General features: G+C 37.2%; 2 protein-coding genes across 3 annotated transcripts; both read left to right on the forward strand.

Moving 5' to 3' along the window:
• Positions 1–1,664: 1,664 nt before the first annotated feature.
• Positions 1,665–9,114, forward strand: LOC109011757 (ubiquitin carboxyl-terminal hydrolase MINDY-3-like). Its single transcript, XM_018993077.2, has 7 exons — positions 1,665–2,355; positions 2,942–3,020; positions 4,848–4,984; positions 6,224–6,344; positions 6,487–6,672; positions 7,705–7,776; positions 7,911–9,114. Exons 1-7 carry the CDS (start codon positions 1,955–1,957, stop codon positions 8,730–8,732), a joined length of 1,818 nt encoding a protein of 605 aa, XP_018848622.2. The 5' UTR covers positions 1,665–1,954; the 3' UTR covers positions 8,733–9,114.
• Positions 9,115–9,901: 787 nt separating this feature from the next.
• LOC109011758 (protein WHAT'S THIS FACTOR 1 homolog, chloroplastic) lies at positions 9,902–12,181 on the forward strand. 2 transcript variants are annotated; one of them, XM_018993079.2, is made up of 2 exons: positions 9,902–11,362; positions 11,557–12,181. In XM_018993079.2, the coding sequence occupies exon 1, from the start codon at positions 10,106–10,108 to the stop codon at positions 11,348–11,350; it is 1,245 nt and encodes a 414-aa protein (XP_018848624.2). In that variant the 5' UTR covers positions 9,902–10,105; the 3' UTR covers positions 11,351–11,362; positions 11,557–12,181. The 2 variants fall into 2 exon arrangements, with proteins under 2 accessions (XP_018848624.2, XP_018848625.2); XM_018993080.2 differs by having other exon boundaries at positions 11,587–12,181.
• Positions 12,182–12,203: the final 22 nt, after the last annotated feature.

Below are 12,203 nucleotides of genomic sequence, written 5' to 3' on the forward strand. Positions count from 1 at the left end.
GGAGAGGTTTCTGGACATAAAAAAAAATATTAATTTCAAGAAAGTGTATTTAATTAGACGTAGAGTTAATCTATCATTCTAGAAGTGTGTGTATATATATATTTATATATTGGTAAGTAGAGAGCTAAGAGTTTGAACCTACTAAAACTCTTTCGACTAGAAAGAATTATCACCATGGAGATAGTGTTTCAAACAAGTTGATAATCAAAACATGTGGTATTATATTTTGGTTATATTAGAAATTAACCATTTACATCGATAAAAAATATATTAGCTTGAGATAAGTAATATCTTTTATCAATGTGAATGAATAAAATAACCATTTCTGTGTAGGAAAATTTCTAAAGGTGCGGTGCATGGGACCGGTGTTTACTCTGCAGGGATGGGTCCGAAGGGCCTACTTTGGAGAGGTTTCTGGACATAAAAAAAATATTAATTTCAAGGAAGTGTATTTAATTAGTCGTAGAGTTAATTTGTCATTCTAGAAGTGTGTGTATATATATTTATATATTGGTAAGTAGAGAGCTAAGAGTTTGAACCTACTAAAACTCTTTCGACTAGAAAGAATTATCACCATGGAGATAGTGTTTCAAACAAGTTGATAATCAAAACATGTGGTATTATATTTTGGTTATATTAGAAATTAACCATTTACATCGATAAAAAATATATTAGCTTGAGATAAGTAATATCTTTTATCAATGTGAATGAATAAAATAACCATTTGAATAAACAAAAGGATATTTGGCTAAAGCATTTATAAATTAACTATTAAAACTTAACCAATCTTTACTGTTTGTTTGTTTTTTTAAGAATGTTTCTAATAGCGTTGAAAAGACACAAAGATAGAGCGGCTTTTTTCTCACATATCTGCATTTAGGAGATTGATAAGAACTCATCAAATATCAATTTATCATCAGTCTTTAGGAGATTCAGAAAGCATATGAACAGGGTAATTGATCAGAACGTTAACGTGGCCCCTTGCCTGCACAGACCGTGCTTGTCTACACATTCTCACTAAAGAATAAACCATTGTACTGAACTAAGAAAGATTGGATGAGGAAGAAGTAGTCTTACTATCCGGGCTGTTGATTTAGTCGTTCTTAAGCAGCCATCATCATCATGAATGCATCTCTCAAAACGTCGTCATCTGATTCAACATTTAATCCCGCCTTGAGCTAGCCATGCATGGCCTCCGTCCCCGAAGAACCGAAACCCCTTATCACCGACCACTCGGTCAATGCTGCTAGCCTGCTACCTCAGTCCTCGATCGGTCCTTTCCAGGCCCGTTAATCACGATATGGAGCTCATGGTCCCCCATCAATCATTGAAAAGCTGTTTTTCTCCTTACAAACATCAAACTAGCCAGCCTTAAAACCCCACTGGAAATCCACACTTTTCTTCAACTCCGCCTTTCACCGGCGAGGTTTCTCTCCGATCGCTTTCCTCTGGCTCTCCGTCAAAAGGAAAGTTATCGCCGGTCATTTAAATACACCAACATGGCAACGCCAACACCCGCTTAAATCCAAACACTCCCTCCAACTCCCCAAACTACCCTTTACCTCTTATTACCCTTACGAACCCAATAAACGGGGGTACAATCGTCATTCCGCCACCGATTCCTGGCATTTCCTGCACATGTGCATTTCGGGGTTCCAAATACGACACCGTCTCAACTACCCCGACCCACAATGGGCATGCGGGCGCCGCTGTATTTTGCTCTCTCTTCGAGTTTCTCTTTTCGTTCGTCGTCATTCACTTCTCCTCCTCCTTTCCCTAAAACCAAGCCCTAGATCTATTACTCTTCGTTGAATTCGTTCGGTTCTTCTAGACATGCGATTCGATGATGGACTTCTATAAAGAATTGTTTTGAATTACTGAAGTAGCCCGAGTTTTCTCAATTCTGTTCGGTTTCGCATTGATTTTTGGTTTTGGATCTACGAGGAGGGTTTCAATGGCGGATCAGGAAGAGGAGGACCTGCGAATGGCCCTGAGGATGAGTATGCAGCACTCTCCCCCCGAGCCAAAACGGAGCAAGCCCAGGGACGCCCCACCCGGATCTCCGGCTGACTCTTCGAAGGAGTCACCAGAGGCCAAGAACCGGCGGATGCAGCGGGAGCTCATGGCCGCCGCCGCAGAGAGGCGAATGTTGCCGTCAAGGACCGCCACTCCCATGGCGGGTGTGCGTTCAGGTTCCGCATTGCAGGTTGATAAGAAAGAGGGGGAATTGGGGGCGGAAGAGGTGACTTGGGGGAAGGAGCTATCGGAGGAGGAAGCGAAGCAGTTGTTTTCGATGGTTTTTGGGAATGAGGTTTCGAAGGACATTCTCGCACAATGGACTAATCAGGGAATAAGGTGGTAACCTTTTATTTGTGAACGTGGTTCTCAAAGGATGAAGTTTTTCTCTATTCGATGCAAGTCTGAAATTTCTTATCATTTCATTGCGTTTAGGCAATTAGGATTTGATGGATGGGATTTGGAATTTGGAATTTGATATATTCACTTAGTGCTGTCGATTTTTTAGAGGTGTAGTGGTTGTTTTGCGGTGATATTGCAATGCAGTTTTTTATATGTTAGCAGTCTTGAATTTAGGTTGGCATTGCACTCCTCTGCTCTTTCATTGTGATTGCATTATTATAAAAAAGTAGGCTTGTTTTCCTTTCTTGAGAATGTCTACATGCATTCTTCATCTTTTTTCATCTTGCTTGGTAAGTACATATATCCTTCATCTTTTTATGAGTATGTTTTGAGATAGTTGATATCTGTGAAAGTCATTTCCTTTTCAAAAATATGTCCAATGTATATACTTCCCTGTAATAATTAAATAACTAATCTTTTTTACTTATAAAATAATAATAATAATAATTAAACAACTAATCTTTATGGTGGTTTCATGTTCTTGCACTCCATTTGCTAATATCACAAAACAACTTTCATACAGGTTTAGTTCTGATCCAGAAACATCTATGGGCCTAGTGCAACATGAAGGTGGGCCCTGTGGCGTCTTAGCAGCCCTACAAGTAATGCCCTAATCACACAAAATAGTGTATATATGTTTCCTGTATCATGCAGTGTGTGGCTCAATTTTGTTTTGTGCTGTGCCTATTGCTTTCAGGATATTTTGTGGTGCTATAGAGCATATATGCTCTCTGAAATGGTTCCTTGTTTTGAACATCCTAGTTTTGTGACATATACCTGCAGCAACATGATAAGTTTGCAATTTCATTTGATGTTGAACTCTAAATCTACTACTTTGGGCTAATGTTAAGTCGCAAAACTGTTGGTGCATGTTGTTTTAGAGTTATTTAACTAGTTGATTGGTGGAGCTTTATGGGAGCTTTAAGTAATAATAATAATAAAATAAAAAAACCTTTATGGGAGCTTTAATGGTGTAAAGTGCGATTGTAGAAGACATGTGACGACCTTTGAAGTTGGACGTTGGAGTTGTTAAATTTTAGTAGCTCTATTTTTCCTCCTATTAAGGTAACTGATAGATCATTTTTTTTTAAAATCACATAACATAAACAAACCATAGAAATCCTTTTGAACACGTATAAGCACCTTGTGGAGAGGGGTGATTGGGTGCAAATATGAAGATGAATGTGGAGCACCAAAGAAGTTAGTGATACTAATGGAGTGGGCTTGTGGAAATATATTAGAAGAGGTTGGGGGGTTTTTCTTAGACACACTGGTTTTCAGTTGGGTGATGGGTCCAGGATTAAATTTTGGAAAGATATATGGTGTGGCGATAATGCTTTACAAGACCGTTTTCCCTCACTATTCCCTCCTTTCCCAAAGATTCTGTCTGGTGAACTTTTAGTGTTAGAAACCATCAAATAAATAAGATGATTAGGCAAAGAAGTTTGTTATATTATACATGGAGTATGTTTTTGTGATAACTTTCCTCCTGATAATCTTGTCTGGTTGACTGGGAGGGTGGTTGATCTGCTAGCTAGTTAAAGAGGGCTTAAGGGTATCCCCAAGATTGCAGCCGTGTGGAAGATGGCTCACATTTGTTTACTATGGTGCATTTGAAGGGAAAGAAATGACTGAAATTCTGAGGATCAAGAGCACTCCCTGGAAGAATTTAAGGCCTTTTTTGGTTATGTAGTTCAAATGAGATGAGATGTTTTGTTGAAAGTTGAATAAAATATTGTTATAATATAATTTTTGTTTTGAAATTTGAAAAAGTTGAATTGTTTATTATATTTTGTGTGGGAGTTTGGGAAAGTTTTAATAATATATGAGATGAGATAGTTTGGTTTTGTGTAACCAAATCAGCCCTAAGAGTTTTTTCTTGAAGACTTTATTTATATGGGCCATTGCTACAGATTTTGATGGGCTCAGCCTTCATGATTAGCTTGCATCCATTTCTAGTTCTCAAGTAGGTGTATTCTCTTGTATACTTCTAGTGTACTTGGGCTATGCCTATTTCAATATTAATAAAATATCTTCTTACTTATAAAAAAAATCTTGGTCATTATACTGATGTAATTATGAAATCTTTGCATGATGTCATTTGCCTTGATTTTTTTTTGTTCTTTGCTTTCCTTTCTGTTTTACTTGAATATGGCATGTGAAGGGTTCATCTTGTGATCTTTAGTTGTTCAATTTGACGTTGTTAATAACTATCATGGAAATTTTTGCTACATATGATAAATTTGTTTATGTTGTTAATATATCAGATATGTCGCTAATAGAATTTGTTCCAGTCCGATCAAAGTTTATGTTATTTAAAGATGTTTTAAAATTGCTTTAATTTACATATAAAAAAGGTTTTAAAGTTGGCAAGACGTAACATTTTTTCTGGTACTTATGTGTTCAATACTGTTTTTCGGGTTTTGCAGGCATATGTTCTCAAACACATTTTCTTTCCAAATGAATTAGGTAGCGTGACACAGAATTTGGGTTCAAGGAGATTGTCTACAGGTGAATGTGTTGCATCAAATAATTTTCCTTCTCTCACCGAAGATGCAAAAGCAAGGTGAATTATATTTAGATGGTAAAGCATATACATCATGTTTTAGTCTAGGTACAGACACTGTTTTTAACTGTACAGTTCAAGTTCAATTGATTAATACTTCATGCAAAGAAAGAACTTTGACTATTAAAAGTATTGGAATGCATAGATTGATTCTATGCCATCTCTGTTGTAGTGTTTGGTTGCGTGTTGATCTGCAAGTGTGCATACCTTTTTAACTCTCTTAGAGTTAATGCAATTACATGGGGCCTTTTTGTTAAGCTATAAATTGACTGTCCAAAATCAGAGATGATGTTTATTTCTAGGATGTTCTGGATGTGTATAATTTTTGAACTTTTGTTAAGCTTATACTTGTTCCCAAGTGGCAGCTGCTTGGAAAATGATGCCTCTATGTATTATGTGGTGTATTTGGTTGGAAAGAAACGAGAGGTGCTTTAATGATAGGGAACGCAATAGAGATGTATTTTGGAAGTTTTTTATAAGCACTCTACTTAGCTGGTTCTCTGCTATTGTACTCAAAGGAGGGGATGTAAACGAGTTCTTGTCTTCACTTTTCTAGTATTAGAATGTAACTAGGTGTTTCTTTTGTATACTTCCTGGGCAATTGGGCTTCGCCTATTACATTGTGCTTAATAAATATTTTTAACTTATCAAAAAAGAAAAACTTATCAAAAAAAAAAAAAAAAATTGCTTTATAACATAAATTCAGGATTTTGGGTTTTTCTTCAAGTTGTTTCCTTTTGACCTAATCAAACTTTTTATTTTTATTTTTTTATGGTTATGTTGGTGCCTGATCCATAATTTTAAATATATTCTCTATTATGTTTTTATGTGCAGCGCTTTGTTTTTGTACAATGTGGCTTTTTTAATTTCATTTTTGCTTGTGATCTTTTAGCTTAATTGGTTTCAGTCAAGTCTCAAATGACATGTACTTCTTCCGTATTCTATCTTCAGGTTTTTGTTCATAGTTTTAATCTACATTGATAAACACATCTGAGTATTAGTCACACAAAAAATAGCCTGGAGTGGTGGCTTGAAATCTTGATATTCTCTCATCCAGATAAAGTGTTCCTCATTATTGTGAACTGGGGATAATATCTCTTGTTTGTTACTTTGTTCTTGTGATACTAACTGGTAAGCATTGATTCATGTTGGACAACTTGGTGATTATTTGATGACTGATAGTTGATTACTGCTACTCACGGAATATGGTTGTTGAAAACTATGTTTAATTTTTTACAGAGCCCTGGTTAGAAGTATGGTTGAGGTATTGTTTTTATGCGGAGATGGTAAAAGTGTTGTGGTGGCAACTCTGAATGTCATAACCCACAATGTCGAGGCTGAAGACAGTTTGAGGGAGGAGGTAATGTGAATTTGTTTTGTTATTGAATCATATAGTTGAAAATTTTAATTGAATTGAAAGTCCAAACTTGTCATTTCTTTCTCTTTGCTGAATACATTTTGCATTCCTTCATTTCTGATTGGTAATTTGCTCTATTTCACAGATCATTGCAAAATCACTTGATGGACTGTCAATTGAATCAGCACCTGACTTACAGAAAATTCTAAGAGTTGAGACATACACATCGCAAGAAAGTGCATTTCAGATTCTCCAACAATTGATTCCCTTTTTCCAAAGTCGTATGGGGGCAATGCTATTTCTTATTTCTGCTTTACTTTCACGAGGACTGGTATGCTTGTCTGCCCCTGTATTTCAGGGTACCCTCGTCTCTTTTTTTAGACATTTTTTTAAAATATAAACGTACTGATGTTTTCTCAGTTAGACTTAGAGCTCATTTTGTGATTATAAGGGCAAGAGATGGGGTACCACCTGTAAAATTATAAAAATTGTGCGGAATTGTTTTCTCAATTTTGAAAATATAACTTGATTCAATGCCAAATAATAATTAAATTTCCAAGCCCTTAGTGTAGATGATTTTAATGGTTTGGAAGACGCGAAGTTAGTGAAGTCTTTTGGTATTGAGACTATCATTAACCCCAAAGCGTTAAAATGTATAGTCTAGTGGATCAAACTTATTCTTCTTGAATTGGATTCTATGATCCATTATTTATCAACCCAAGTTGTATACCAATTCTCATGCACTTGCCAAAAGAGAGTATCAGATGCATAGATTATACCTTCTCACAATATACGAACAACATGTTATGCATAAATTAAGTCTGTTTAAGACTCACCTTTTAACAAGTCCTGAGGCACAATATAAACAAAACAAGTCTATTTAGAACTGTTGACATGTTTTACTCTGGCTTCTTTTCAATTGCTTAAATTGGCTCCATTTATTCAAGCTGTCTAAATGAATGGAAGCTTCCAAATTCTAATGGATGTTCCATGAGAAATGTTTGATATAGATTTGCTTAGTCAATACCATTGTTATCATTGTAGAAAAAGCCAGAAACCTCATCAGAAGTCCATTGCAATATTACTTTAAAGTACCATCTAGATTTCTAAGAAGCAATTAGTCTGAGGTTTGAAGGACTTAAGTAGATCTGTAGAGCCATTGAAGTATGTATAAGCCCATATCTAAAACTTTCAGTACCTATAAAAAATACATCTAAAGGTTTTAGTCATATTATGTTTATCTATTGAATCTCATAATCTGATGTGACGATATTGTCAATTGAATGCACTTACTGTGGTTGTTCTTCAGTTCTTTGCTTGGGTTGGCAATGTTACCAATTTATCCAAAACTATTTTTTTGTAGGACTCTGTTCAAGCTGACAGGGATGATCCCAGCCTACCTCTAGTCACTGCTCCATTTGGGCATGCCTCTCAGGTATATAAGCCTGTGTTGACTTATCTGATTTGGTGCTTTGGCAATTGATCTGTTGGATGCTTTCCCTTATAAATCTTGTGTCACTGTTGGACTGTACGTAGTATTAAGTCCTTCTCTTGAATGCTATGCAACAGGAAATTGTAAACCTACTGCTCTGCGGGCAGGCTGTCCCTAACGTGTTTGATGGGAGGATGGATTTGGGTGGTGGCATGTTTCTAAAGGGCATATTCAGAAATGTGGAAGTTGGATTCCTCACTCTGCTAGAATCTCTCAATTTCTGTAAGGTTGGACAGTTTCTGAAATGCCCAAAATGGCCAATATGGGTCGTTGGGAGTGAGTCACATTATACAGTCATATTTTCTCTTGATACAACTGTTCAAGACGAGAATGAGCTGGAAGAAAGGGAATCACAGGTACGGAAAGCTTTTGATGCTCAAGATCAGAGTGGAGGTGGTGGCTTCATTAGTGTGGAAGGCTTCCATCAAGTTCTCAGGGACACAAACATAAAGCTCACCCCTGAGAAAATCGATCACCTTTGCAACACGGGTTTTATTGTATGGAGTGAGTTCTGGCAGGTTATTTTAGATTTGGACAAGAGCTTGGGAGGTTTAAAGGATTCATCTGGATTGATGGGCAAGAAGGTGTTTGACCTTTACCATTTTAATGGGATTGCAAAATCAGATTTGAATGGCAGCCACATAACAATTGGAGGCGAAACTCCCGTGCAAAGACCGAGGCTTACAAAATTGAGGGTTTCAGTACCACCAAGGTGGACGCCTGAGGAATTCATGGCTGATGTAGCAGTGTCCTCGGCTTCTGGTGGAAACGAATCTGGAGGGAAAGAGACTGAAGCTAAACCGGAGCCATCTCAGCATGCACCTTTGGTGGACTGCATAAGAACACGCTGGCCCCGTGCTACTTGCAATTGGGTGGGGGATCACCCTAGTATTGTGTGAATTATTTAATGATTGGGTCCTTCGTTCTTAGCTGTGGGAACCATAGACAGCATGAATGGAAAAGCAAGCACAGGTAAAGTGAGGATAGATTTGCTTGTTTGGTTTGATTGCGTTTCGGGGCACATGAATCGGGTCCATGAACTGGTTTTGTCAGTCTGAAATATGTGCATAGCCATTTGTACTCTGTATTCTGTATGTTTGACTCCCAATTAGATTTTGATATGTCAACACAAGAAAACGGCAGGAACTTTGTGATATTCTTGTCACTCGAGTTGTAAAATTCATTCATGTCTAACTTTATCGATTAGATGAACATTTTCTTTTTCTTCTTTTCTGTTGTTGTTGTTGTTGGGGTGGTTATAATATCATGGCCTTAGCTTTTTGAGGTTTCCTTTGTCCCTAGTTTTTCTCACTCTGAGGTTTTGAGTGGGAAAACATATTGACCTGTTAACCAACTGGTACGTTTTCCACTGTCTTGTTTCTCTATCATTTTATTTATTTCCGTATTGTTTTTGCTTTTTATCTGTTTTGTTTCAGAATGCTTAAAGTGTTGCAGTTTAGACCTTAGAGCTACTTGTTTTACTTATCCTTCCATCATTATTAGTTCATGTTATAATCTTTTCAAAATAAATGAAATAAAGGGATCTATTGATTTTTGGATTGAGAAACAGACTCCTAACTCACTCCTACTTGTTAGTTCTGTTTATACCAATGAAAAATACAAAAAATTTGATTAGAAGGTCGGGTCGGGTCGGACCGAGCCGAGTGAACCTTGTTTGAATTTGAAGAGATTAGTGAAGCTGAGTCAATTTTTCCAGGAAAATTAAATTATTTCCATTAGTTAACATCAATAAATTGCAGATTATATACACAATTCTCTACTTGAAAAGAAGGTTTTTGTTATGAAATTTGAGTCAATTTGTTGAATGTTAAATTATTTTTAAGAGCATTATTATTCTTTATTCTATATTTTGTCACTTTCAACAATTATACCTATTAATGTGATATATTTGATCCATTTAAATGATTTGGAATGATAAAATTTAAAATAAAGAATAATGTTTTTCTATTTTTATTAATTAAAATATATAATTTATAAAAGTAAAAATTAGCTAAAATAATAAAACAACCTAAAGAGAAAAAATAAGTACTCTCATTCTGTGCAGCCATTAAACTATTCTTATTAGCCGAAGGCTCGGAAAGGGGCAGCAGCTCTTTAGAATCAACTATCAATGTGTATGATCTTCGTACGAAAAAAAGGCATGGCGAAGTTGAAAAAACCTCGAGGAGATTAACGGTAGGCACCCGTGTTATCCCTCAGTACTGGGTCTTTAAGATCAGTTTGCAAAGAACCGAACTTTTTGTTAATCGAAATGCTTCGGAAAAACCCCAGTTTTAGGAACAATCCATTTTATGTTCCTCAATCTCTTCAGTATCTTGTCCGAAAATTCTCACTCTGGTCAATGAAGAAAGAACCGGATCTCGAATCTGCTCTGTCTAGGAACCGTAGGTGGGTTGTCAATAATCAAATCAAGAACATCATTCTTCGGTGCCCCGACCGGGTGGCGCCGGTGAAGTTCTTGCAGAAGAAATTCAAGACCCTTGATCTACAGGGCAAAGCTCTGAACTGGCTCAAGAAATACCCGTGCTGCTTCGACGTTTATCTCGAAGGCGACGAGTACTACTGCCGGCTGACAAAGCGGATGATGTTTTTGGTGGAAGAGGAAGAGGCTGTCAAAGATATGCAGGAACCGGTGTTCGTCGAGAGGTTGGGGAAGTTGCTTATGATGAGCTCGAATCATAGACTCAATGTCGTTAAACTCAATGAAATAAAGAGGAATTTCGGTTTTCCAGACGACTATCTGATTAGAATCGTGCCCAAGTATTCGGATATGTTTCGGGTTGTTAATTACAGCGGAAGACGGAGTTCGATGGAGATTGAACTGGCTTCCTGGAACCCTGATTTCGCAGTTTCCGCCATTGAAGCGGCCTCTAGGAAGCAGGGTTCTGAGCCATGTTTTTCATGTTCATTGCCCTCTAGTTGGGTGAAGTCATGGGAGAGATCTCGCAAATTCAACTCAACGCCGTATATTTCGCCATACTTGGAAATCAGAGGTTTGATGGAGGGATCAATGGAGATGGAGAAGAGGACTGTGGGCTTGGTGCACGAGCTGTTGTCGTTGACACTGTGGAAGAAAGCGTCAATTTTGAAGCTAGGACATTTTAGGAGAGAGTTTGGCTTGCCAGAGAAACTGAATGTTCTGTTGCTCAAACATCCAGGCATTTTCTACGTTTCGAATAAGTATCAAATCTATACTGTGCTTCTTAGAGAAGGATATAAAGGGTCAGAGCTGATTGATAAAGATCCTCTGGTTGTTGCTAAAGAAAATTTTGGGGAACTGATGCAGGACGGACTTCATGAATATAATCGGAGGCGACATTTACTGAACTTGGAGAAGAAAAAGAAAGACATAGTATTGAGGGGATTAGAGAAAAACAAGACCAGAAGCTCTGAAATGTCCGACAATGATGATGGGGGAGATAAGTTGGGAGGTCTGTTTGATCCGGAAGAAAGAAAAAGGTTCTATAAAGTTCTCTTTGATGATGCTGTTCCATAAAATCCAATTGCGGTATGTTCTTAGGTTCAAGATATTAACTTTCCGTATGTAATTTTCCCAGTTTTTGGAGGTTGATATCGTTCCATGGCTTGCCCATCGCCATTTTTTCTTCTTTATTGGAATATCAATGATCATTCAAGATGGTTCTTTTAATTTAATTATGTATCAGGGAATATGTAATCGGATTATATATGACATTGTAACAGCTCAAATTCTGTATTTCGGACAATAAAAAGGTCAGGAAAGCATCTGAATATTGACTCGATCCAGATAGTTTAGAAGACATGATGAATAAGACTTGAGGGCTCCAGAAAGTTGCATAGATACTCCAATGAAGGATTCTTTGTTGGCAGGAATGGCGATTTGCTTCCCACTGAAACTCTCTCTCTCTCTCTCTCTCTCTCTTCTGCCTTGTCTTGAGGAAATCTCCATTGCCGACACCTGAACCTCTCAAAAGAACATGTTGGCACTGATTATTTGAGTCTTCAGAATTATGACATCTCTTAACCTCAGAATAGTAAGAAATTATGGTACTTTTAGACCAGAATCATTCGAGACATTGCACTGAAATGACATCTCGATAATGCTGCTTTAGGCGTGTTACAGACATAGTCATCATTATGTTTTTCATTGGGAGTATGGTGCCAAAACGAAACAATTGAACATAGAAACCGGTATCAGGTAACATGAAGACAAAGTGTATTGGTGAGTAACATTAATCTCAAACCTTGCATTGAGTATTAGACGAACTGAAATTTGCATAGCCTTTACATATAGGATCGATAAAATTATACTTTGTCCAGCAATTCTATGAAAGAGACAACTTTGGGCACAGCACTCTCATTCCCTTTCA

The sequence above is a fragment of the Juglans regia genome, chromosome 15 (genome assembly GCF_001411555.2).
Source record: "Juglans regia cultivar Chandler chromosome 15, Walnut 2.0, whole genome shotgun sequence".
NCBI classification, from domain to species: Eukaryota; Viridiplantae; Streptophyta; class Magnoliopsida; order Fagales; family Juglandaceae; genus Juglans; species Juglans regia.